The sequence below is a fragment of the Myotis myotis genome, unplaced genomic scaffold, assembly GCF_014108235.1.
Source record: "Myotis myotis isolate mMyoMyo1 unplaced genomic scaffold, mMyoMyo1.p scaffold_m19_p_9, whole genome shotgun sequence".
Taxonomy (NCBI): Eukaryota; Metazoa; Chordata; class Mammalia; order Chiroptera; family Vespertilionidae; genus Myotis; species Myotis myotis.
Genome location: NW_023416401.1, coordinates 4692111 through 4716070, shown reverse-complemented (window position 1 = coordinate 4716070; position 23960 = coordinate 4692111). Strand labels below are relative to the sequence as shown.

The window sequence follows — 23960 nt, the reverse complement described above, 5'->3', positions numbered from 1 at the left end:
ACTGGATTCAATCTGGGCAAATTTGCAATGGGAAAATTAGTTCATAAAATCCGGAGTAAATTATCTTGGGATGTGGTAATCAGCTAATTGGTCCATAAAATATAAAAAACACAGGAGTGTCAAAGTTTAAAGATACAATATTTTCACATTTTGCATCTTTATACTTTCACATCTTACATGTTGCACAATCTTTTATTTTTTTGTAAGTTAAGCACTCTAAATTAAGTAATAATTCAGTAGCTAGTACTTTTTATAATTAAATGATGGCTTCAAAATAATGAAAAAATATTTAAATTCATACTTAAAATGTCAAAAAAAGAGCATATGTACTTCATTCACTATGTGATGGAAATTCATTGGAAAATGTCAGCCTTACCTAACTTTTGTTGAAGGTCCGCCAGTGTCCAGGTCAGTAGCTATAAAATCTCCCACTCTAGAATTCTGTCCCATGTTACTAGTTACTACAAATGTCTTTGAACCTGGATGGAACACTGAGCCTTCAATTACATTTACCACAGTCACGGAGATTGCTGTCGCTGTGAGTTTATATTGAGACATAATTGATTGATGAAATTCAGCTTTATTTCTAACACCGATACTGAGTTGCAGATTGTTCATGGCTTCATAATCCAAGGGCTAGTAAATACAGAATGAAATAATTTTACTACAAAAAGAAAAGAATTCTTGAAGAAAAAGAAATCCTTTGATAATAGGCAAATAAATGTTTATGCCTAGAAAGATGATATTAAATATAAATACATACAATGTATTCTTACTTTATCTTTAATCTAATACAAACACATACAATATATATGGTGAGAAAAAATCCAATCTTGTATCCTTTGTTGAAAAAAATTGAAAAGGTATGACACGAGTCCTCACTGTCCACCAAATTAAAAATTTAAAAATAATATAGATGGTCAAATCCTGGCATTTTGTAGTGCAAAGACAGTTTATGTTAGCCTGTATCATTTTGTGTTTTTCAGAAAGTAGTTCTGTTTATACAAAGTATGGGCCTGATACAGTGTAGGTTCCATCATTTGACTGGCTTTATCCATAGAGAACTATTTAGAAGAATTTTACTTCTACAAAGCTGACTTCTTTTATTAAGTCAGGTACTAGAATGTAGCACGTGAATAATAAAGAGAAATTCTTATTTTTTTTCAACATATTCTAGAACAAATTATTTCACCTTTTGGAAATAATTAAGTAGTCATTTTCACTAAAAATGATGATGTTAATATCCATTACTCATAAAATCCACAAACAATGGATTATGCCAAATATATTTTTCTAAATTTTCACATAAGAGTCTTTAGGTGACCATGGATTCACGCATTGTACTCTTCACTTAGGTAAATTTTTAGTCTTTGCCCTAATGTTGGCTGTACTTGCAATTTCAAGATTGGCTATAAAATCATGTATACTTATACATTACACACAAATACACAGACTTATTACATATAGTATATAATCATAAAAAGATTTAACATATGATGTTACACCTGGGAGAAAAATAAGAATCATTCCCATTTTATAGATAGAGGTATGGAGGACAGATAGATTAATTTTCTAAAATAATAGAGTAGTTTAGTGTGAAATAGTTTAGGATTTTTTCCCAGCATGGAATCCTAGGGAGTATAGTGAAAGAATATGGACTTAGTAGCTAAGATGTAGGTTTGTATGCCAGACGTACCACACACCGTTAAGTGAAGTTGAGCAGGTTACATACTCTCTCTGGACCTCAATGTATTTATCTGTAATATGGGTATATAACTGATTGAGGGATGCTGTGAGGAATAGACTAAAGCCTCTGCACATGGCGGAAGCTATAGACATGGTGACACTCTACGATGACATGAAACAAATGATCACACATTCCCAGAAGGACAGACTGTAGGAGTCTATTTCTGAGGAATATTCTGAAGGAAGGAAATAGTGGAAAAGGAATTACATTTTCCTATGAAGAATCCATATTGCACATATCACATATAGTTTATGCACCACTATTGCAATATTTTAAATTGATTTTAGAGAGAGGAAGGGAGAGAGAGAGAGAAACATCGATTTGTTGTTTCACTTATTTATGCATTCATTGGTAGATTCTCGTATTTGCCCTGTCCCGGGATCAAACCCGCAACCTTGGCATACTGGGAAGATACTCTAACCAGCTGAGCCACCTGACCAGGAGGCTCTTGCACAAAAATAGACTTGCTGGGGCTTTAGCACAGGGTGAAAATTTCACTACCCGCTCCCTGGGAGCCAGGCATCTCCCCGCTTCACATCTCAGAGGAAATTCTACTGCAGTTGACTTGGTGGTTCGTTAATGTCAGGGGGACACAGGGAAACTCGAGGGACTTGGACCAAATCTTTAGTGTATTTATGTCCATAATAAATCTCGGTCAGCAGCCACTAGGAGGTGAGAACGTGATTCTACAATTACAGTAATTTACTGTTAATTTCATAAAAACACAATGGAGGAATAAAGAACATTCGATTTATATAGTGAATATTCTTAGTGCGTAATAATTGCCATGGACACATTTTTTTTGTAAAGGCCATGTTAAATCTGATTTAAAAATATTTTTAAACATCTAAAACAAAGCCCTAAAGCATAATCATATTTTGTTGTAAGCATAAAGTTAATTTCTTGCTTAAAAATTCTTTTAATTCATATGATCTGCGGGTGAGTATTGTATTGATAGAGTTTCGAGTTAAAATTCAATGCCTGTTTTCATGAAATTATATAAGCAGAAAACCTCGCCATGTAAAAGTTCTATATCATATACCATTTTAAAACAGTAATTTTTTATCTTTTCACCCACTGGAGTTTACGTAATCTTAACATTTAAATTTAAGATTAACATTTGGAGAAAGACCAAGAGAACAAAATATGGAGGATAATTATACCATACCTTAATAATCCTTAAAGTCCCCACATTGGTTCTTTCGTTCATTTCTATGTCAAACCAGTTCCCCTCATTTCCAGAGATGAAGAAAATGACAGCCATCCAGTTAGCGGAGAACTCCTCGTCCAAGTCAATGACTCTGAGTTGGAGCAAATTTGAGTTCAGAGAGTTTTCTTCGATCTCTAGTTCATACTGAAACGAGAAGCAAGAAGCCTTAGCGCACACTGTGAGAGAGAATGACACTAGACTTACCCTGAGTGTCTACAGTTACTCATGATTTAGGAAGGGGATCTATGTTTAATGTCTCTCTTTCCGTTGTTCAAATATGTGGCCCCTGTGCATTACATACATAAGCACAGACAAAGGGCATGTCTGCCTTGGGGTTGTATGTGACTAAGGAAAACATAGACGTCTGTAAAGAGGATTGTCCAAACACATTTTGGCATGTGATGAACTGAAAGTCATTCCTTTCGAAGACAAGTACTTACCGAAGACCCTTCCAGGTATGGGATGTTGTCATTGACATCGAGGATTTTGATGCTGCATTCGCAGTCTGCTGACATGCCATCTGCCCCGCCGTCTCGGTCTGAGCCTCTTACAGCAAGAGAATATTGGCTGTATTGCTACAAATACACATGACAGACAATTTCACAGTTGACATCATCCTTATTCTGACTCATGCAGAGTTCTTTTAAAATGCTGGCTCATGATTTACATAAATCTATGGTGGTGATAAGGGTACCACCGATCATTGAAAATGCATATATCTCACACGAATCACTATGAAAGACACCACGTTGAGTCCCCAAAATGCTTCTTCAGCCTCATGGAAAAGAAGCAACATTCTTTAAAAGTCTCATTCCTTGTATTTTTGTTCAGAATTTGAAAACGTTTATAAAGGGCAAATTGGGTCGAAACGCCCCGGAGGGAAGAGTTGAAAGTTTACCGGGAATTTTGGCATGCCAGTTCCGTGCCTTTCATAACCAGCCCCGAGTGTGCAAGAACAAAGAGGCCCAGGTGGTTTGCACGTCTGGGGGCGGCAGGTTGTGGCAGTGGAATTATGGATGTTCTAGCTCAGTTCTCAGCCTTCTGGCCCTTTAAATACAGTTCCTCATGCTGTGACCCAACCATAAAATTATTTTCGTTGCTACTTCATCACTGTCATGTTGCTACTGTGATGAATTGTCACGTAAATATCTGGTATGCAGGATGGTCTTAGGCGACCCCTGTGGAAGGGTCGTTCGACCGCCAAAGGGGTCGCAACCCACAGGTTGAGAACCGCTGTCATCTAGCTCCTTGATTCTACTCAATGGTGCTTACATTTCCAGAAGCCGGTGAAAGCTATGACTCCTTTTCCAGACACAAGCACATTTGCGTTCTCATTTAAAACTGTGATGCGATCTTGGAGGCTTCATAGGTAGAGACATCTTGAGGTCTCTCTATGGACGCCTCGTTAAGAATATCTGGAGTTTTCCCCTTTACTGTTGAGAGCTCTCCACTGCTAAAATGCTATATACATGAAAGGAGTTTCATTGGGTTCTTTAAGAAAGTTTAAGAAAGAGCTAAGTAGTCAATTTCTTCTGATGGTAACTTTCAAACAAGTATAAAAAGAGAGGTAGGTAACCTAGAAACTGATGGCATTTAGATAATCAAAGAGTGTAGAAATATCCTGATTTATCCTAAATTCCAGGTCGTCAATAGGAGTTTGTCATTATTAAATAACTATAATTATTAAAATAAAATTTAATTGAGTATTAATTAGGAAATAACACTTTCTCATGCATATACTTATAGTACATGCAGGTTAGCTATATTCTATTTTAAAATAATGAAAAGTTGATATTTTTATATTAAGTTATGGGACCACATGGCATGATGGAAACCATGTAATGCTGATTCTAATTTGGTAACACTCACTAATTGTTTTCTTATTCATAAATGAAAAGATTGATCTGGAAGTTATGTAATTTCTATCTATCATTCTGTTCCTGCGATTCATTTCCCAAAGTAATCAATGGGTTGTCAGCAGCTGCAGCATAGGAAGAAAACAAAGATTTCTGTTGTCAAATGAGCTTAGGATGCACCGGGTTAAAGAGAGAGAAACGAGTTTCTGAGCCTGTGAACACTCTTGGAGCCTCGACCACGTTTGCATGCACTGTGACTCACCAAGACGGGGGCTAGAAGAGCCAGTGTCTTTTACATTTATTTCACTAGGGAACTCACTTGTTTCATAAAATGGAGCTTTTGCCTCTACTTCTATGCATATTTTTATGTACTCTCAGAATGTAGTTTTCTCAATTTAAGGCAAATCCTAAGTAAGATTAAATGAAAGACAAGAATATAAAATGTATGTGAGGCATCCCCGTATTTTCATTTTAAAGATTTTTTTTATGTCATTACCATTATGTGAAAAGGTTATGTAACTGAATTTTTAAAATATAGTTTCCTTTTTTTTTTTCTTAGGTACTCTTGCTTTTAGATTCAGTTCCTATGAATTAACAACCCATTCAAAGAAAAATAAATTACCTCTCTGTCTAGAAAATTATTCATTGTCCGAATTTCTCCAGTGTATCTGTTGATAATAAACATGGGTGAATCAGAAGGTTCCTGGCTGATAATCTTAAAGGCGATTTTTGAGTTCAAATTATTGGGTTCATCTGCATCAGTAGCATTGAGTCTCATCACCAGCGTATCTAGAAATCAAGGAGAAAGGATTGCAAATGGACAGTTTGTATGTATTTTTCTTATTGTTTATAATTACTTTTCCAAGAAGAGGTTAGGTTAGTTGGTTCATATAATGTGCACTCTACCATTTTTGTTTTCTACTTCTTCGACATAATCATATCTTAGCTCCTTTCTTTACCTTTACATTGAGAAAAAGATCACATTTGACCAAGAACCTAGATATTACTGGTAGTTAGAAAACAATGAAATGTTTTATTTTGCCTTTCCATTTCTTATTCTAGTATAATGATTTCTTTTTACGGCTTTTGTGGTGAAACAAAATGATATTAAGGCCAGACTAACTGATTCTCAACTATACAGCACTTTCTAGTGAAAGAAGGGGAAGAAGCAGTATGAATGACAGTGGATGGGATTGCCCTTCAGAGCAGTCGGCTGGGAGGCTCCATGCTCTTCCCAGGGCCCCTGCCCCACTGTGCTAAGTCCTTGTGGAATGTCCCCTTAGGAATCTACTACAGAGCTGGTATGAGAGTCACAAGAGAAAATTCCTCTCATGGTTTTGGAGCTGCTTGTTGCACGTGAGCAACTGAAGCTGCTTTCGCAGTGGAAGGGAAAACCTTTAGGGAGACTTCCTCATGCCTGTCTTCTGCTTGCTTTTCTAGAATTACCTCTTACATTGGTGATGGGTACATGGACATAACTTAGCTTCTAGTGGACTGGCTGTTAAGAATGATCTGGAAGCCCGTATAGTCTTGCTTACTTCAGAAAGTTGACTACTTACTTGCATTAGAGTTTTCTTCTATTTGTCCTAGGAAACTAGACATAGAAAATACTGGCGGGTTGTCATTTATATCCAGAACTCGGACTCGGAGCTCCAGGGGCCTCTCTAAATCTTGGCCCTGTAAGTTCAGAGCCCGGCAGTAGATCTAGAAGAAAAAAAAAGAGGAATAATTATATGATGCGACAAATATTGAGTTTTTACTTTGTTTGGACGCTCTACTAGGCGCTGTGCCACTAAAAGAAAAATAAGACTTTATTTCCTACTTGAGTGTGAGCACAAGCAGTACTTATAATCAATAAGGGAGGCACACATGTACTCAAAATACCACTTAAGAAAAGGTAACATGATCAGTTACAAAAGGATGAGCAACAATAATGTGACATCATAGGGGATGTAATGACTGAGATCCATCTTAAAAGAGGTTCTCAAGCTGGAGATTGGCAGGGTGTTCCCAGCAAAGGGATTCATTAAGAGAAGAAGCCTTGTTTGAAATTAGGAATAGGGGCTAAGTGGGGGGAGGGGGGGCTGTTGAGACTGTGGTAAAGGAGAGTAACGTGGGGGCTTCCAAGAAATAGAGTGTTCATAAGCTCGGAGGGGCTGTATGGGTGTTTGTGCTATTGTTATTATTACCAGCCGTATGCATAAATTAATATATGCTATTTTACCTATTTTGGTATATTTCATTTAAAAACCCATTATGCTTTAACCAAAGCTAATAGGCTGGCATGCTGATTTAGAGAGTTTTTGGGAAAACATTGTGGGAAATAAGGCAGGAATATATATTTGGAAGAGAAGACTAAGGAATTAAAATAGTGAAAGCAGCAAACATAGATGACTATTTGAAGGTATTTTGGGATATGGATTGATAGTGTTTTAATAGAAGAGGTTACAAGATCCAGACAGGTTGTCCTTTATTTTTTAAAAGTTTTCTTTATTGATTTTAGAGAGATAGAGGAAGGAAGGAAGAGAGAGAGAGAGACCTGACTAGGGATGGAACCTGCAATCCTTGGTATATATCGGGATGATGCCTAGCCAACTAAGCTACCCAGCCAGCGCCTATTTCTTTATTTTTAATTTTAAGTATTAACAAGTGTTGACCATGATGGGAGTAACTCACAGGACAGCAGAAGAGACATGAAAAAGGAAAGTTGGTACAAGAAGGTTCTTGAAGAACTAGGTAATTATGGGACAGTGGGAACTCTAGAGATATATTGGAGAAAACAAAATGCATCTTGCTTTTGGAACATTTCTGAGCAGGCGGAGGGAATTAATTGTAGGCGTTTTTGGTGAAGAGCCTCAGATTTTTATAATGAAGTTGGTCATGAGGTCAGCTGCTTAAAATAGAAACGAGTTAAGGGTTTGAAGAGTAAGCACTTACACTTTGTCACAGCTAGTAGAGAATAGAGTAAGGTTCAGGTAAGGAGGGACTGAGGCCTTCCCGAGGCACAGTCTGTGCTCCGGGAGCTTGAGCAATTTGCATTTATACTCAAGTATGCTCTCAGGAAAGGCTCCGTGGAACCTACAGGATCACCCCTAGGCACTGGAGCTAGAGGAGACCAACATTCTCAACTAATTAAAGACAAAGAAGTACACGTTGAGTACTTGCCCTTCTAGCAAATGCTCTAGCTTGCCAGTGGGGCCAGACCGGAGGCTAGCGTTTTTTTGCTGAGGAGCTCATGCAAGATACCTTTGTCTCTCGGTCTTCCCTATGTGTCTCTGGGGTCATAGTTGCTCATGAATTAAGAGACAACCAAAAAGTGCCTAATACTGAGACTCTTGAAACCAAATCAAGTATGATCTGAGCTCAAGATATTCTCTGCCGGGAGCCGGTCCATCCTTGCTGTTTCAAGGGACCTGGCATATATGGCATACTGTTCTTAATATGTTTGCTCACCTTCTTGGCACTATGTGTTTTAACCGAGGTCTCCTCTCTGAGAAAGGTTGTTTCCCCAGGTAGGGATTTTCCCCTGAAGTTAGGGAGGGAATAAAACCTCTTAACTAAGTGCCAGGCGGGAAATTAATCACTTTAACTACGAACAATCATGCTTAAGCTACATAATCTTTACTCCCTTGAATGGAGATAAGAAACGCCATAACCTTTGTAATAGAGATTGATAGGATTGGAATCAACTGGTATAAATACAGACGTAAGAACACAGAACTTAGAACACAGAACTTAGAACACAGAACTAAGAAGACAGAACCAGGAGGCACAGAACCTACACAGAACGTTCTCTAGAGACAGAAGAACTTCGCTGGGGAGAACATGGCAAAAGATCCTGGACTGAACCTGACTACAGAAATTGGCAAGAGAACCTGACTAGAACCTGGTGACTGAACCTGGCTGGAGAACCTGGACAGAACCTGGCTGGAGAACCTAGCGAGGGAACATGGCTACAGAACCTGGAGAACCTAGCAAGAGAACATGGACATAGAACCTGGCTGGAGATCCTAACCAGAACCTCTCTGGAGATCCAGACCAGAACTTGGCTGGAGATCCTGGCTGGAGATCCTGGCTAGGCTGCTGATCAACTGAACACTGTCTCCGTGTCCTTCCTTCTTTGCCGACTCCGTCTACACCTTTGGGAACCCCTGGACCTGCTGGGGTTGGACCCCGGCAATTCTCCAAATAATTTAGGCCTGAACATATATATTGACACGGCATCCACTTACAATGAAAAACGGGGTGACTTCTCGATCAACTATGGATGTTATGTTAATTTCACCAGTTTTTTGGTTAATAACGAAGATTCCAAAAGGTGGTTGATCAATTCCTACTCCAGAGATGCGGTAGGTAACTTGCTGGTTTGCAGCACAATCTGAATGAATCTGCAGAAAGAGCACAAGTGAAATTATTACAGGATGCAAAAAAAAAAAAAAAAAAATCTGCTGTTTCATATGTAATAGCTGTCTTTTTTGAGAGTTATTGAATGTCCTGATATCCCAGTTATTTGGGGGGAAATTCTGGAAGTAGAGAATTATTTTCCTAGATAGTGGAATAGTTACAGTGCTAGTATTTTTCAGTGATAACTGATAATGTAATAGAAGAAATTCAATTGTGTTTTTACCAAATAATAAAAAAGTAAAATATCACCCTAATATATCTAAGTCTATGCAATCATCATTCATGAATGCATTCATTCATTCATTCATTCAACATTTATAGTTTGATGGTATTATTTTCAGGCTCTGTGCTGGTATTGGTCTAGAGTAGGGAACTCCTTGCCCTCTTGAGGAGTTGACCAATGTTGTCATTATATAACCTTGATCTTCCATTTCAAATGTGAAGATTGAGGTGGACCTAGGTAGGTAACGAAAGATACCTGACTACATGTAAAGCTTTTAATTCTGAAATTGGGGAGGTAGTATTAGCAGAAAAGTAAAGAGACCACCCCAAAGAAATGGTTGCAGAAACCAGGACTCTGTTCATTGAAATAAAATATTGTATGGGGAGTGTCTCTGTGTGTATCTAAGTGAAAGTGTTATGTTTGTCTGTGTAGGGATATATATTTGTATATGAATGAATCTGTGTGTGGGTTTGTGTTTCTGAATGTGCCTCTGTGTGTGTGTGTGTGTGTGTGTGTGTGTGTGTGTGTGTGTGTATAAAGACATGTAAGGGAAAGTGAAAGGAGAAAGATTTTTTGAAAAAAGGTACATTGTGAATGTTCATAAACAAGCCAAAAGTAGGAGTTTAATTCGAACAGATTGTGAGGTAGAGAGAGCACATGTTGAAATTGTTCCTGTAAATATGATGAGTGGTAACACACTATATTTTTAAAATCCAGAGTCTGGGGTAACACATGATTGTGTATGTTAATTTCACCAGTACGGTGAGTCCATATTTAACCGTTTACATGAGTGCCTACATTTCTTAATTTATCTCTTTAATGGCTTCAACTTTCATGATCTGAATGACTGTCATTCTGTTGTATATCATGACTTCTCAGTCAGGTATGTTCTTAAACTATGTAAAGGGCAGGTTCTTTTGAAATGTTAACATCATCCATTTTGATTGTCGAGTTGCTGTTTTGGGGTTGAGACTTACTTTGGCGATTGGGTTCCTCTTTGAGTTGTCTTCGCCTTCCCGGCAGGCTGCTGCAAACTTGATCCACTCGCGCTTGTGCCTCCTGATGGAGTGCCACTTGATGGTGCCATTCTTAGCGTTATAATCTCTGACCTTGAACGGGCAGGGGAAAGTAATGGTACCTTATTAACTTGTATTCAGAATTCACGTTCTACTAAAGAAGCTGTGGGAGGGGTCATTGTATGTCAGAAAGGTGCTTCTTTGGGAAGATGGGTAATTCTGATACTCTGTTAATTTTAGCATAACATTAACCTTACTTATAAGGATGATTTTTTTTGTGGGTGGTGGGGTGAGGCACAGGGATATGTTGTTACTCCCAAATCATTTTCTTTGTTTTTAATTTGAAAAAGTAAATTTGCTGTATGTTACCTGGATTCGAAACTCACTGTTAACTTCCACCAACACCTATAAAAAAATAAGATAAACACAATAGTTAATTTTTAACTAAATGCTTTACAATTTATGTTATCAAATCATTAAAAAGTCAAATTCACGTCATTAAAATTATTTCCTGTCTGGATAGCAGGTGGATCAGCTTATCTCTCAGGTCTGATAATGATCGGAAGGATTCTTTTCCTTTTGGTTTTTACTTTTCAATTTCTCTCTTCTTTTTTTAGTTACTTTTATTTTTAACCTTTTTTTTAAAATTCTATCCTATGCAGATACTTGTAATCATATGAGCTAGGACATTTGAAGCTATAAGCCAGTGGGAATGAGGGTTGGGAGCTTGGGTTCTCTTCTTATGCCTGAAGAGCTGGAGATGTTCAACCATAAGTTATGATACTGAAAGTTTTGACTACAGTTTTAGCATCTGAGTGGTCACAGGTGGAAATAGGAAAAAATGTTTTGGGGTGAAGAAAGAATACGAAGCAGAAAATATCCAGAGAGCTTCCAAAATAGTTGCTTCCTCACATTCCAATTCGAAATGGATGCTTTTCTATTGTTCTTGAAAATCTTAAGATGGTAAGTTTTGTACTTGCTTGGAAAAATGAGACTATAAAGTTCCAAAATAAAAGCAAATAATTTTCTCTGTGTAAAATTGAGCTCATGTTTGATGTTTTACTGTTCGCACTGGACACAATAGATGATGTGAGTGCGTCCTTCCATGGAAGGAGAGGAATTTCAGGAGTGTGGGGCAAATTGCTGGGCAGGCGGCTTCCATCCATCTTTCCTCCTGCATCAGTGTGAGCAAGTCAAGCAGAGGCTGCATGTCCAGCTCAGTCTGGCTTTGATCTTTACGAATGATTTGTAGAGTTAAAACAGGGTCATTTAACTTATTTTCCCCTAAACTCCAAAGGCATTTCTAAAAGCACAAATACTTATGTAATACATTCAATAATCAACATACTTAAGACATTGTAAATATCTATCTAAAAATTAGGTGTGAACTTGAAGGCTAGATTGCATTTATTAAGTTTTAAATTGCACTTAGAATTAGTAAATGCAGTGTGAATCTTGAGTTTGTTTTTCTGCCTAAAGGGGACATTTTTAACTTCTCCTTGAACTTTTGTTAGACTTGCAAAGTATGAAAACTATTATTGCAAACAGGCTTTATCTGTGTTACTAATAAAATAAAATTATGGTTTGTATTTTAAAAAATACTGACACATAATAGTAATTTCAAAATAGAGTAAATTACTTTTTTATAGTGAATTTTAATTTCACCATTAAGTTAAAAATAAAATTTTAGCCCTGGCTGGTTTGGCTCCATGGATAGAGCATTGGCCTGTGGACTGAAAGGTCCCAGGTTCGATTCCAGTCAAGGGCATGTACCTTGGTTGCGGGCACATCCCCAGTGGGGAGTGTGCAGGAGGCAGCTGGTTGATGTTTCTCTCTCATCAATGTTTCTAACTCTCTATCCCTCTCCCATCTTCTCTGTAAAAAATCAATAAAATATATTTAAAAAAAATAAAAAATAAAAAATAAAAAATAAAAAATAAAATTTTAGTGTTTATGTACATTATAAAAAATCACCATAATTGATAATTCAAGAAACTTTATATTATGGTTAATATGAGTAGTTTAAAATGATAATATTTTTATTATAGGAGTTACATACTCATGGTATATATTTAATGTTAATCATGATCATTATCACCATTACAATTCCCTAAATGATAACTAAATACTAGACAACATGTTTAGAGAAACCCATGCATTTCATCTTCACAAGTACATGTGGTCAATACTATAATTATCTTCACTTTACAGATGAGGAAATTGAGGTTTCCATATTAATTTATGGCTAAATACAATCCAATACAATTCAATCTAAATTTGTGCTTGAGGTATGGGTTTTACAATTAAGTGCAAGATAGCCTATTTTACATAAATTACTAAATAAAATATACTATAGATGACTGACATTACAATTCTGAGAATTCAAATAAAAATCCTGATTTTAATCTCATATTATCCTTGTGATTAAGAATCTAATCTCATATGATATACAATAATAACAATAATAATAGTAATACTGGGGTGTGTGTGTATGTAAGAAATGTAAATGGCCCACATGGTTGGAGAAGGACCTGAAATGGTATTGTAGAATCCGACTTGAGTGCGGAAATGAACCCGTGTTAATGCAGCTGTCTGCTTCTTGCTGCCGTGAACTCATGAGCACTTGGTCCTCTCGTTTGTGGGTGTTGGGTGGGGGTGCGAGGCTCCCTTATTTGTCTGCCATTTCTTCATAGCTTCAGATTGGGTATTCACCTGCTATCTGTCTGGCACTTCCTCACCGCATGAAGTGTCAGGGTCACTGTTTGCTTTGGAGAACTAGCCTGATGACGATGACTAACCTGACTTTACAAAGCTGGGTCATTGTTTTTCCCATGAGAGGCAACTTGGGCAGAAGACCAAGCAGGTTTCACCATACAGTCAGGCTCTTAATTAGATTGGTAATTAAAAAACTGCCAGGTCTGCTTAAAAATATGTCGTGTGGACATAACCAGATTGCCTTTTGCTCAGGCTAAAATAATCTCTGAAACAAAGTCACTCTTTGACTTTGAAAGGCAAAATAACGAGGTAAAAAGAGCATTTGGTACAGTCAGAAACCTTTCAATGCACTTCCTAAATTCTCTGAGCTGCAGTTTTCTCATTCATAAAATGACAGGAGTTGCCTGGATTATATACAGTTACCTTTCGAATTCTAACACCGATTCCCTGTGTGCAATAGGAAAACATTGAAGTTTCTTGATCATGGGAAATGGATGATAAAGCTGTGAATTTAAAAGATGACCGACAGCAATTGAGGGAGGCAGTGGGAAGAGGCAGCGATTACAGGCTGGGAGCAGTTGAGTTTCTGCATCAAGTCAGTCCAGGGATGAGGAGCAGCAGTGGCAGTGGGAAGAGACTGGGAGAGATCAAAGGAGAGATACTGCTTGATTGAAATGCAAGGGGTTTGAGAAAAGGTGGGATGTGGGCGTGAAGAGAGGGAAGTAAACCTGGAGATCAGGAACGAGGCAGAAGCAGGATCTGGCAGGTTAGAACAAACCTAGATGCTAGAGATCTGCCCAGTGAAAATGTTCAGCGATTGGAATATGTGTCAGCACCATGAACAATAGTTCGGGCCTGATACACAGATTTGAGAGACACCTGCTCAGGTAAGATGGTTTAAATCGTGGGAGAGTTTGAGATCCCTAAAGTGGAGGATACAGCAAAGCAGCAGCCTGTGGCTGAGGATGAAACCAGGGGAATTCCTATATTTATGTAACTGGGAACAATGACAACAAACAAGAAACAGCAAGAGGTAGAAAAGAAGTGGCCAGCGAAATAGGAGGAAAATATAATGCAATGCCATGGTTGTCAAAGGAAGGGAGAACTGAAGGACACATACAGTGTGAACATGTGTCCGATGATATAAAAAAAAGGCGAGCAGAGTGAAGCCTGAGAAAACCCTGAAGTTTTCTGTGACCTTCAAGAGTTCTGTGACCTTTAGGAGAATGCCTTCAATTGGATGGAGCAAGCTCTCCCTGACTGACAAGATAGAGAAGAGGACATAAGGGTGCCACTTTTTTGGGAGAAATTTGGTGGTATAAGGAAATAGAGGCAATAGCAGAATTAGACAGTGTCCATGGAGCTATCTGGGGAGAGGGAGATGCGGATTTTTAAAGGTTGAGAAAGGGGAGAGTAGGAGATTTTGAGCTGAAGCAGGAAAGGTTGAGAAAGTACTGGCTAGAGGTATTGTGATGACCAGGAGGGGATCGGCAGAAAGAAAGGGCTCTGAAGACAGGGAGGGGAAGAGTGAAGAGATGGAGATTAAAATCAATGAATTAGGAGAGGGAAATTGGAGGGCATCATACTGGAGGATCCAGACCCTGCCCCTGGAGTAAGGGCGAGGTTATTTTTCTGGTAACTGGGGGAGCAGTTCGGATTCTGAAATAACCTGGGAATACGTTCTGAGGAGGCTGTGAGGGAGATTCACTTAGAGATGAATACAGGGTTGTCAAGCTTACTGAGCACATCTCAGCTCTCTTGCCTCTGGATATGGACCTTGGGGTAAGTCACTTAGTCATTCTGTGCCTCAGTTTCCTCATTTGTATATGAGACTAAAGCCTTTGTTTTTAAGTCCCAAAATTCTAAGAGCAATAAAGAAGTCGCTTGAAGTGAATCCTCAATGACTCGTCCCTTCACCTCTAATTTAGAAGCCAATACACATATAAACAAAACAAACAACCCCCCTTTGCCCCCCCACAAAACACCAGCAACCACAGAACACAAAATCGATGCTCATTTCAATGATTCTCTAATTCAGCGGTTCTCAACCTGTGGGTCGCGACCCCTTTGGGGGTCGAATGACCCTTTCACAGGGGTCGCCTAAGACCATCGGAAAACACATATATAACATATTGTTTTTGTGATTAATCACCCTACTTTAATTATGTTCAATTTGTAACAATGAAATTGGGGGTCACCACCACATGAGGAACAGTATTAAAGGGTCGCGGCACTAGGAAGGTTGAGAACCACTGCTCTAATTATACTCATTTTTGGTTCTTTTCTTTTAATATTGACTTTTATATTTCTTTGTATGTAACAAAATCACCTCGAAAGTAGTAATTTATAATTTTTTCAAGGAAAACTTCTTCCATTTCATAATTGTGAAGTGGTCTTCCAGTTACTTGACAGTTTTTGTTAAGCATCGAGTCTAATGTATTTAACTCTTATCGATAAAGCTAAAATATAATAATTTGCTTCTTTAAAAAAAGTCCTCTTGATTTATTTTATTTGTTCATTGGTTCATTTACTTATTTGACAAATATATATTGAATGTGTATTATGGGGATCCAAGGCTTTAGTAAGACCTTTAAGGAGCTTAAGCCCTAAAAGTATTATGGTAAGTAAGCCTTAGAGGAAATGTAAAATAAATGTAACAATACACCATTTAAAAAGTGCTAGGGAACCTCAACGTGATGATTTCCATGTTTAATACCTTGACACATTTCTGGAGTGCATGAGGGAAGCGAAATATAAACTATCCCCAAATTCCCTTCTGATGCCTCTACGTGGTGAGATTAGACATCCATCGCGCAATCTTGCATCGGCGCAGAGCACTGTGAAAGGTACAACAGTGAGTCGGCCAGAAGCTGCCCTCAGCCAGCTGACAGTCAAGTAGTGTTAGGAGCAGCAGGCAGCCATTCATTAGTGGGATGTGGCTTTACATTGGACAAGTGTGAAACACGGAGCTCTATTCTCACAGACCAGGGAGGGCAGGATCTGCAGCCAATGGCATCTAAACCACAGGAAAGGAATTTGCATGCCAAGCGTCGTCAGCAGGGGTGGCTGCCCAGCGTTCTGAAGGGAGTTCCCTCACTGACGGAGCTGCCAGGCGGAGCGTGCCTCCTGTGGCACTCAGGCAGTGCCTCTCAGGACACGGGAGGTCAGCCACGGCGTCCTCTGGGAATGCACAGTGAAGAAAGAGTTACCAGAAATCACGTGCTTTGGGGATGGACAACAGGGCTGTTTTCTAGACTCAGGAGCCTTGGGAAATAGGTGTCTCTTGGCCCTGAGGGGCCCAGCCTTCAGCTCCATCAAGGGAGCATTGTCCCAGGCCTTGGGTTCTTCTGTTGCCTAACCCAGGCATGGCGACATGTTTGACTGTGTGGCAACGAAAACCAATTATATGGTGAGACATTTGCCCACCCCCTTTTCCTAAGGCGAAAGGAGATGCTGGTCCTAAATGTGTCTGAAACCTACAGTGGGGAGCGCCGGGTAAATGGCAATGATCTTGTTAAATTCAGTTTGTAAATTTTACTAAACAGGCGAACAGAAAAAAAAATTTCTACTGGAATACTAACATCTATAATATACATCATTGTAATATGTGCTCAAGAAAGCATAGGAATCCCCTGTTTCGCTTGTCTTCTGTTTAGTCTGTAGTAGTTTGCTAGCTCTTCCCTTGTGCTACGCATCAGTAAACATAGTAATGGGGACTTAAGATGCCCAGTTCAAACAAGTTGATGAACTATGAATAAAGCATATGCAGGGGTGGGCAGACGTAGGCCTACAGTTCTGATACAAATAAATAATACAATAATGAGTAAATAATAATTCAAGAATAAGCTGTTTCACGCACTCACAACTGCAAACCTACTTTGGCCCACCCCTCTATTATTTTTTGTGTATTTTTGTGTGAGTGCTGAGAAATACTCAGATAAATGCCTGCTTAAATACTAAATACTTTCAGTTAAGTTGAAAGAGTGGAGTTAGTTTATCAGGTGGTTGCAGGTTTGTTTGTTTGTGTGTGTGTTTTTTAGAGGAAATATTAACCATGGAAAGAGAAGAAGTTAGGCTAGTGTGATGTACTGAAGAAACGGGATCATTCTTGGCACTAAAGAATGGTTTATTTGCGTTCGTTGCTGCAGAAGTTGGCCTTTATAGAAGAAGACACCTTGAAAGTGTATTGATTGAACCTGGCAAAGTTATAAGTTATCATTTAGAAATCATTAGAACTATAAAAATTCTACTGGTTCTAGTTTGCTTTCCCACAGTGACAATGCCATACCTCATACCATTGTCACAACCTTCTTAGAGACTTCTTATATTGGTGCATAGGTAACATTGTTCTCTGGCCTAGAATGCCCCTCCACACACTGATATCACGGAAACAAAAAGGAAAGAAAAATAAATGCAGAATCAATAACATTTATTTGGCTCGCTGTGTTATAACAGGTGTAAGCCATTGTCTGTCCCAGAGACTTGTCTAAATAATGGAATCACCCTGTGGCAATGTCGGCCACTGTAAGAGCAGGTTGGTTCTTCATCTTCATTCTCCAGAGCTAACCCCCTAACTTCAGCAAGGTCCATCCCTCCCGGTGTATTGAGAAGACTGCACAGCATGCTTGCAAACAGGTGGCTGCCCAGCTCTCACATGGACTTGCATTAAAGATACCACCAGTCCAAATGTCTTAAGGGCTTTCAGAATCGTCCAACTAGGCTCCCTATGGCAGGCTTTCACTTATCAATTTCCAGCAGAGGAAGGTGTAATTCATTCCCTCCCTCCCTCCCTCCCTCCCTCCCTCCCTCCCTCCTCCTCCCTCCCTCCCTCCCTCCCTCCTCCTTCCTCCCTCCTTCCCTCCCTCCCTCCTTCACTTCCTCCCTCCTTCCCTCCCTCCCTCCTTCACTTCCTCCCTCCCTTCCTTCCTCCCTCCCTCCCTCCCTCCCTCCCTCCCTCCCTCCCTCCCTCCTTCCTTCCTTCCTTCCTTCCTTCCTTCCTTCCTTCCTTCCTTCCTATTTTTTTGGAGAACTCAAAGATTCACAGTGAGGCTAGCAGAAAGCTAAGGGGAAGAGTTGGCTATGGTGGTGGTTAATCTTCAGAAGAAGAGTATTTCAAAGCAAACATAGACTGCATAACCCCAAAGGACATTTATCTAAATTACCTGGTAAAACCAGTAGCAAAAAGGAATTGTAATTTTTACAAACCTTAGAAAGTGACACGTTTTATAAAAATGTTATAATAATGTAAAAGTGAAACATTTAATTCACCATAGAGTAAGTTCTTTGAAAAATAATTTTCTTAAGGCATATGAGAAACTTGATTGATTCTAAAGTAAAATATGGCAAAAACCAAATAAATAAACAAATAATCCACACAAAAGAAACCTATCAAGACTCAAAAAATAAAATACAAATGTCCAGAAACCTCTACAAAGAATGAAAGTTCAATAAGGATACGTTTGGATAAAATGATACATTATACTGAAGAATGACTAATTGGAAAGGGACTGTTTATAGAAATTTTATAGGATGTAATTAATTAAAAATAATCATAAAATAATGAAATAACGTGTCTTACAGATTCAATGAAAGTTATTCCATGAATAAACCTTGAACCAACTGTAACTATCATAGGACTTAATAGATCAAATGATATAAAGGAAAAATAAAGTATTATATCATTTCACAATGTACAAATGCTCCTGTGTTCAAATGATGTACCGCATAACACTCATTAGTCCCTGCCACATCCCAGGTTATGACATCACCTGGACCTAGAGAGCCATGAAAACATCCATGGAAGAGCTCATGCTTAAAGGGCAACTTGACATAAAATCATAGAAAAAAAGGGGCAACTTGTACTAAATGAGCAGCTTATTGATGCTCATTTACAACAAAATCCACTGGTTGTGACATATCTTAATGAATAAACTGAACTAAAACTAAGCAGCATACTTTGAATCAGAGATCTAACTTGTTATTATGAAACCCAACAATCCAGTTTTAAAATTAAGCAAGTAGAAACAAATGTGAACCACAGCACCACACACATCCTGCCAAATTGGATTGCGATTTAAGCGGCACTTGCCTCTGTGGGTTACATTAACCTTTTACTGTTTGAGAGACGGCGATTCAAAAATGTTTCACATCAGTGAAATCGAGGCAACACATTGGCGCTGTATTTAGGGTTGTCTTTAATAAGAGAAAACTAATAACGTCTAAAGAGGACAGTGATAAAACATTTCATTACATTTGTCTGATCATCAATGTACATCTTGTATATCATAGTCATTAGTGATTTTCCATTAGTAAGAATGAGTATTATGATAATTATACTTATTTCTTAATTATAGCTCTTCCTTCCCCTACTCTGTCATTTCTAAATCTCCCATAATGTCATTTTTTAAAGTAAAAAGATTGTTTTAAATAAATTCAGAGTGGGGTCTCGATATTAGAGATATGGATCCCAGCCACATATAAAGCCGATGAGGTTAATTGGATAGTGAGGCCAGTCACAGGCAGCTATGATTCTAATGTATATGGATCCCATTTCTATGTTTTAAAATTTATAGTGAATCTACCAGCAAAGATACCAAAAGAATGAAAAAAAATGTTTACATTAAAAATCAGGACACACCTGTGCTATGACTTTGACAGCCCAGCTGTGAGAGAGAATTTGAACAGCAAAGTGCTATGAAATAGCCAGGTGACTTTCCCAAATTCCATGTTTTCTCAGAATGACTTAGCAATGACTTCCATGTCAGAGATGACATGTGATGAGTGGACACTGATGCCTTACTGTGATCTCTGGTCTTCAATTAAAGAGAGAAGCACTATTTAAAAACCTAGTCCATAAAATCACCTGGTCATTAACATAAACTTTTGATGGGTCTAAGTTAGAAATAACGCCGAATAGCACTTTCTGAAAAGTTCACCCTGGTTTGCAACACGAACCATCATGCAGGGTTTTTGGCAGAAGCCACTCACCAGAAGGGTGACCAGCGCCGCAGCGATCCTGATGTGCCAGCCCATCGCTGCCCGGCTCTCTTACATCCAGGCCTGGAGTCTGGTGGTTCTCTCTTCCTTTGCTTTCCCCCACTCGGCCGGCCGGTGTCTGATGGAAATAACTTCTCAGTAGGTGTTCCTACATGCAGGCTTTGAGGTGTTTCTGCCTTCGCTGGGAGAAGGACCGAAGGTACGTATAACCAGTCCAGATCCCCACCCTAAAACTTGGGCTGGTCTCACTAAAATGCTTGACAAGATCATCATTGCTCCCAGGTAAAAGCTCAGGGACACACCCTCCTCCCAGCTGTGAGGCAGCTCTCGGGAGGACAGGGACGGTTCGCTCCTTTACTGACTGGTTCCAGTGGCAGGCATTTAACAGAGTCAGAAATATGGAGAATTATGGCATTGGCAGGAGCTTACCCCCCACCCCCTCTGCTCTGCTCACAGGTTGCTGAGCTCCCTCCCGTATTAATAAGGCAAGTGTAGTCTGGATGCAAGCCCATAGTATTCAAAGGGGACCGTGGCCCACGCTTATAGCCAGACGCGCAGGCACAGGAGAAAACCATAGACTCCATTTCAGTGGATGCCAGGGAACATTCAGTCATTTTCAAAGTTCTCTAGGGGGCAAACAATTTGCTAATGTGAAGAGTGGGGATTTTTTAAAGCAATAGTTCACACAAGCAGAACTCTGATACTTACAATTCCGAGGTCCTCTGCCTTCAGGCGGCCAGCCTCAGTCCAGGGCAGCCTGTGCTCTTTTCTCTAAAGGATCATCTTCTCTCCCCAGCATGTTTGTTCTCTCTGAAGTTTTGCCTTTTTCAGGTGGGGTAAGAAATAGTACAATATCATGGTCAGAGGAAAAGAAAGCAATAAAAACCTCTAACTAAAGTCCTGTGGGTAATTTTAGGTGAGGATCAGTGCCTGGCATACCAGTGGGAGCTCAGAAAGCTGCTCGTCAGGTGAGGTGGGTGAAAAGTCAGTGCGGTTCCCAAGCTCAGAGCCAAGGACGGGGAGCGAGCCAATTAGCACACGGGGAGCGCACAGCAGAGCAGCTGCCCACACAGGCACATGGGACCCAGCAGCCTGCGGTTCGTGGAGATGAATTGCGACTCTCAAGGCAGCGCCTGACAATGCTCCTGGGAGATGCGCTGCACCTCGCCATGTCCATGCCCAGGGTGCGCATCCTGAGTGGCAGGGGGGCTGTGCGAGTTGAAGGGGAGTCTGGGACAAGAGACGGACTGGATGGGATAAAGTTGGTTCTGATCAAAAGGGTGCTAGCAATGGCCTCGAGAGAAGGCGAGTCAGAGCTTCTACTGAACACTGTCATTTCACTGCCGATGTGTGACAAAGGTGACAGCAGAGGTTTGAAACGTCACGCCATCCATCGTGGAGCGTAGAGGGAAGGAGATGGGCGGCCCATGCTTACTTACCGTGAATACGAATGCTTATAATTAGAACTGGTTGAAATAAATAATGAAATAAAAGGAAATAGGCCAGATTTCTTACTAGTCGAGGAAGACAGAAAGTGAGTGTCAAAATATAAAAGAATTAAGAAGTACAACAGAACAGAAAGCGAGCCCACCCGCGACGTGTCCGAGCAGTGTATTAGCGGGAGGACTGTGTGAGCATGCACGGACAGCAGAGGTGCGCCAGCTTCCTCTCGCATCTTTTCAGCGGCAAGTGAATGCTTTCTGGACCTTGAATTCTGGGCATGGCTCTCGGGTGTGCACAGACCCTCTTCACCCAGGACCAGCCTTGGCTCCAGCCCTCACTCCATGCCCGGCTCCAGCAACCCGAGCAGCAGCCCCTGCAGCCCTTCCGGAGAGGCGTGGCGGAACCCCAAGGTCGCAGAGCGGCGGCTGTCCGGCCCGTCACGTGATATTGAGCACAGATGGGAAAGGGAGATTATGGACCCCTCCTCCTTCACCCCTTCCTCTGCTGCTTTCTCTTTCCTGCTCATTTTCATGTCCTTGGCACATCACCATCCAATAGAACTTTCTGAAATGGGGACATGTTCTCTACCTGTGCTACCCAGTCTGGTAGCCACTAACCACCTATGGCTATTGAGCATTTGAAATGTGCGATGACTGAGAAACTGAATTTTTAACTTTATTTAATTTTAGTTAATTTAATTTAAATAACCACTCGTGGCCAGTGGTTACTATATGGCACCGTTCTTTGTCTTCTATCCGATTCTTTGCCTCAGCTCCTCTGTTCTTCATACATTCAACTCCTTTTCTAACTGAGGGCATGCTAGCCCTGCCCCAGTTTCCAATCAGCACCTTGGGGTCCCCTTTTCTGTGGGTTCCTATGACCTCAGGGGGCCCAGTCCTTTCTCCCGACTCCTTATTGATCCCATTCTCGAATGCTGACGAGTTGAGATACTTTAGAACACAGGCAACACGGAGCCCTCTCGTTTCCGTGTTCACATTTCCCAGCCTCCTTAGCTGCAAGCTCACACACACTGCACATCCCTGTGCTACTCACGTTTGCTGTTTCCATCTGGTCTCCTCTCTGCGCCCTGTTTCTACTCTGAACACTGTTCATGAAGTGAGCCTCCAGCCAGTTCTCACTTCATGGAAATTTTATGAAATTTGGGGGTATTTTTCTGTTTGGAACTTCCCTGGTAAACTGACAGATTTTCCTCACAGGCATCAAGATTTTCCTGGGAAGGGACTTTCCCTCTCCCATAAGGCACTGCAAATTCTAGAAGGATATCTCAAGCGCCTACATTTCTACGTTTGCTCACAGTTTGGGTTGCTGTCATGTCTTCATGAAAGACGAAATAGTCAGCATATTTCACTCAAGGTGATGGGTTGTAATAGTCTAGAATTTTCTAAGCCTCATTAAATTGACTGTTCTATCTCCCTCCATCTACACAGCACCCATAGCATGGACTCATACATTTCCACGGAATATGCTTTTATGTTATATGTGAACCTCTGACTTTATATGTGTGTCTAGTCCAGCCGTGGGCAAACTATGGCCCGTGGGCCGGATCCAGCCCGTTTGAAATGAATAAAACTAAAAAAAAAAAAAGACCGTACCCTTTTATGTAATGATGTTTACTTTGAATTTATATTAGTTCACACAAACACTCCATCCATGCTTTTGTTCCGACCCTTCGGTCCAGTTTAAGAACCCATTGTGGCCCTCGAGTCAAAAAGTTTGCCCACCCCTGGTCTAGTCTATACTGATCAGCTCTCAAATTGTGTAAAAATAAGTGAAACAATAATAAATCCTGAAAGTAGAGAAGAAATTGAGGTAAATACGTTATAAAGAGACATTTTGGTACTTGCCATTATATTAATGTTCCTAGGCTTGTATTGATTCCAGATCTCATTCACATTGTTTAAAATTAGACTCTTCCTCAGTGAATCACTTAGACATGGCTGGCGCCGGAGGCTGCTGCTTTAGATTACAGAGACTTCCCTGTCAATATACAATAATCAAATGCAATGTCTCATCCTTTATTGGATTTCTGATCTGAACAGAAAAGCTATAGGAATAATTTTAGGGATATTTAAAGAAATTTAAGTATGGGCTGTTAAGGAGTTACTATCAATTTCATTAGGTTATGTAGTAATATGTCTTTATTTTTAAAGATACATGCTTAATTATGCAGAGGCAACATTTTCTGTATGATAATCCAGCAATAATATGACCAAATATTAACAATTGTAAAATCTAAGGGACAATATATGGTTTTTATATTTGAAAAATTTCATAATAAAAGTAAGAATAGTGGAGTAAAGTACCGGTTGGCAAATTATAGCCATGGGCT

At 39.8% G+C, this 23960-nt stretch overlaps 1 protein-coding gene across 1 annotated transcript in view; it reads right to left on the bottom strand.

Annotated features, from left to right (window-relative positions):
• The window catches only part of DSG1 (desmoglein 1), a 34749-nt gene extending 13628 nt beyond the window's left edge, over window positions 1-21121 (bottom strand). Inside the window, exons 1-11 of the mRNA XM_036321224.1 lie at window positions 21107-21121; window positions 20876-20989; window positions 20159-20285; window positions 10826-10861; window positions 10418-10549; window positions 9046-9201; window positions 6373-6517; window positions 5436-5602; window positions 3398-3532; window positions 2916-3101; window positions 377-636 (exon numbers count right to left, since the gene is read on the bottom strand). Of these exons, the coding sequence (XP_036177117.1) occupies window positions 377-636; window positions 2916-3101; window positions 3398-3532; window positions 5436-5602; window positions 6373-6517; window positions 9046-9201; window positions 10418-10549; window positions 10826-10861; window positions 20159-20203 (1262 nt within the window). The 5' untranslated portion in view covers window positions 20204-20285; window positions 20876-20989; window positions 21107-21121. The remainder of the gene's footprint in view (window positions 1-376; window positions 637-2915; window positions 3102-3397; window positions 3533-5435; window positions 5603-6372; window positions 6518-9045; window positions 9202-10417; window positions 10550-10825; window positions 10862-20158; window positions 20286-20875; window positions 20990-21106) is intronic.
• Between the last annotated feature and the right edge of the window lie 2839 nt (window positions 21122-23960).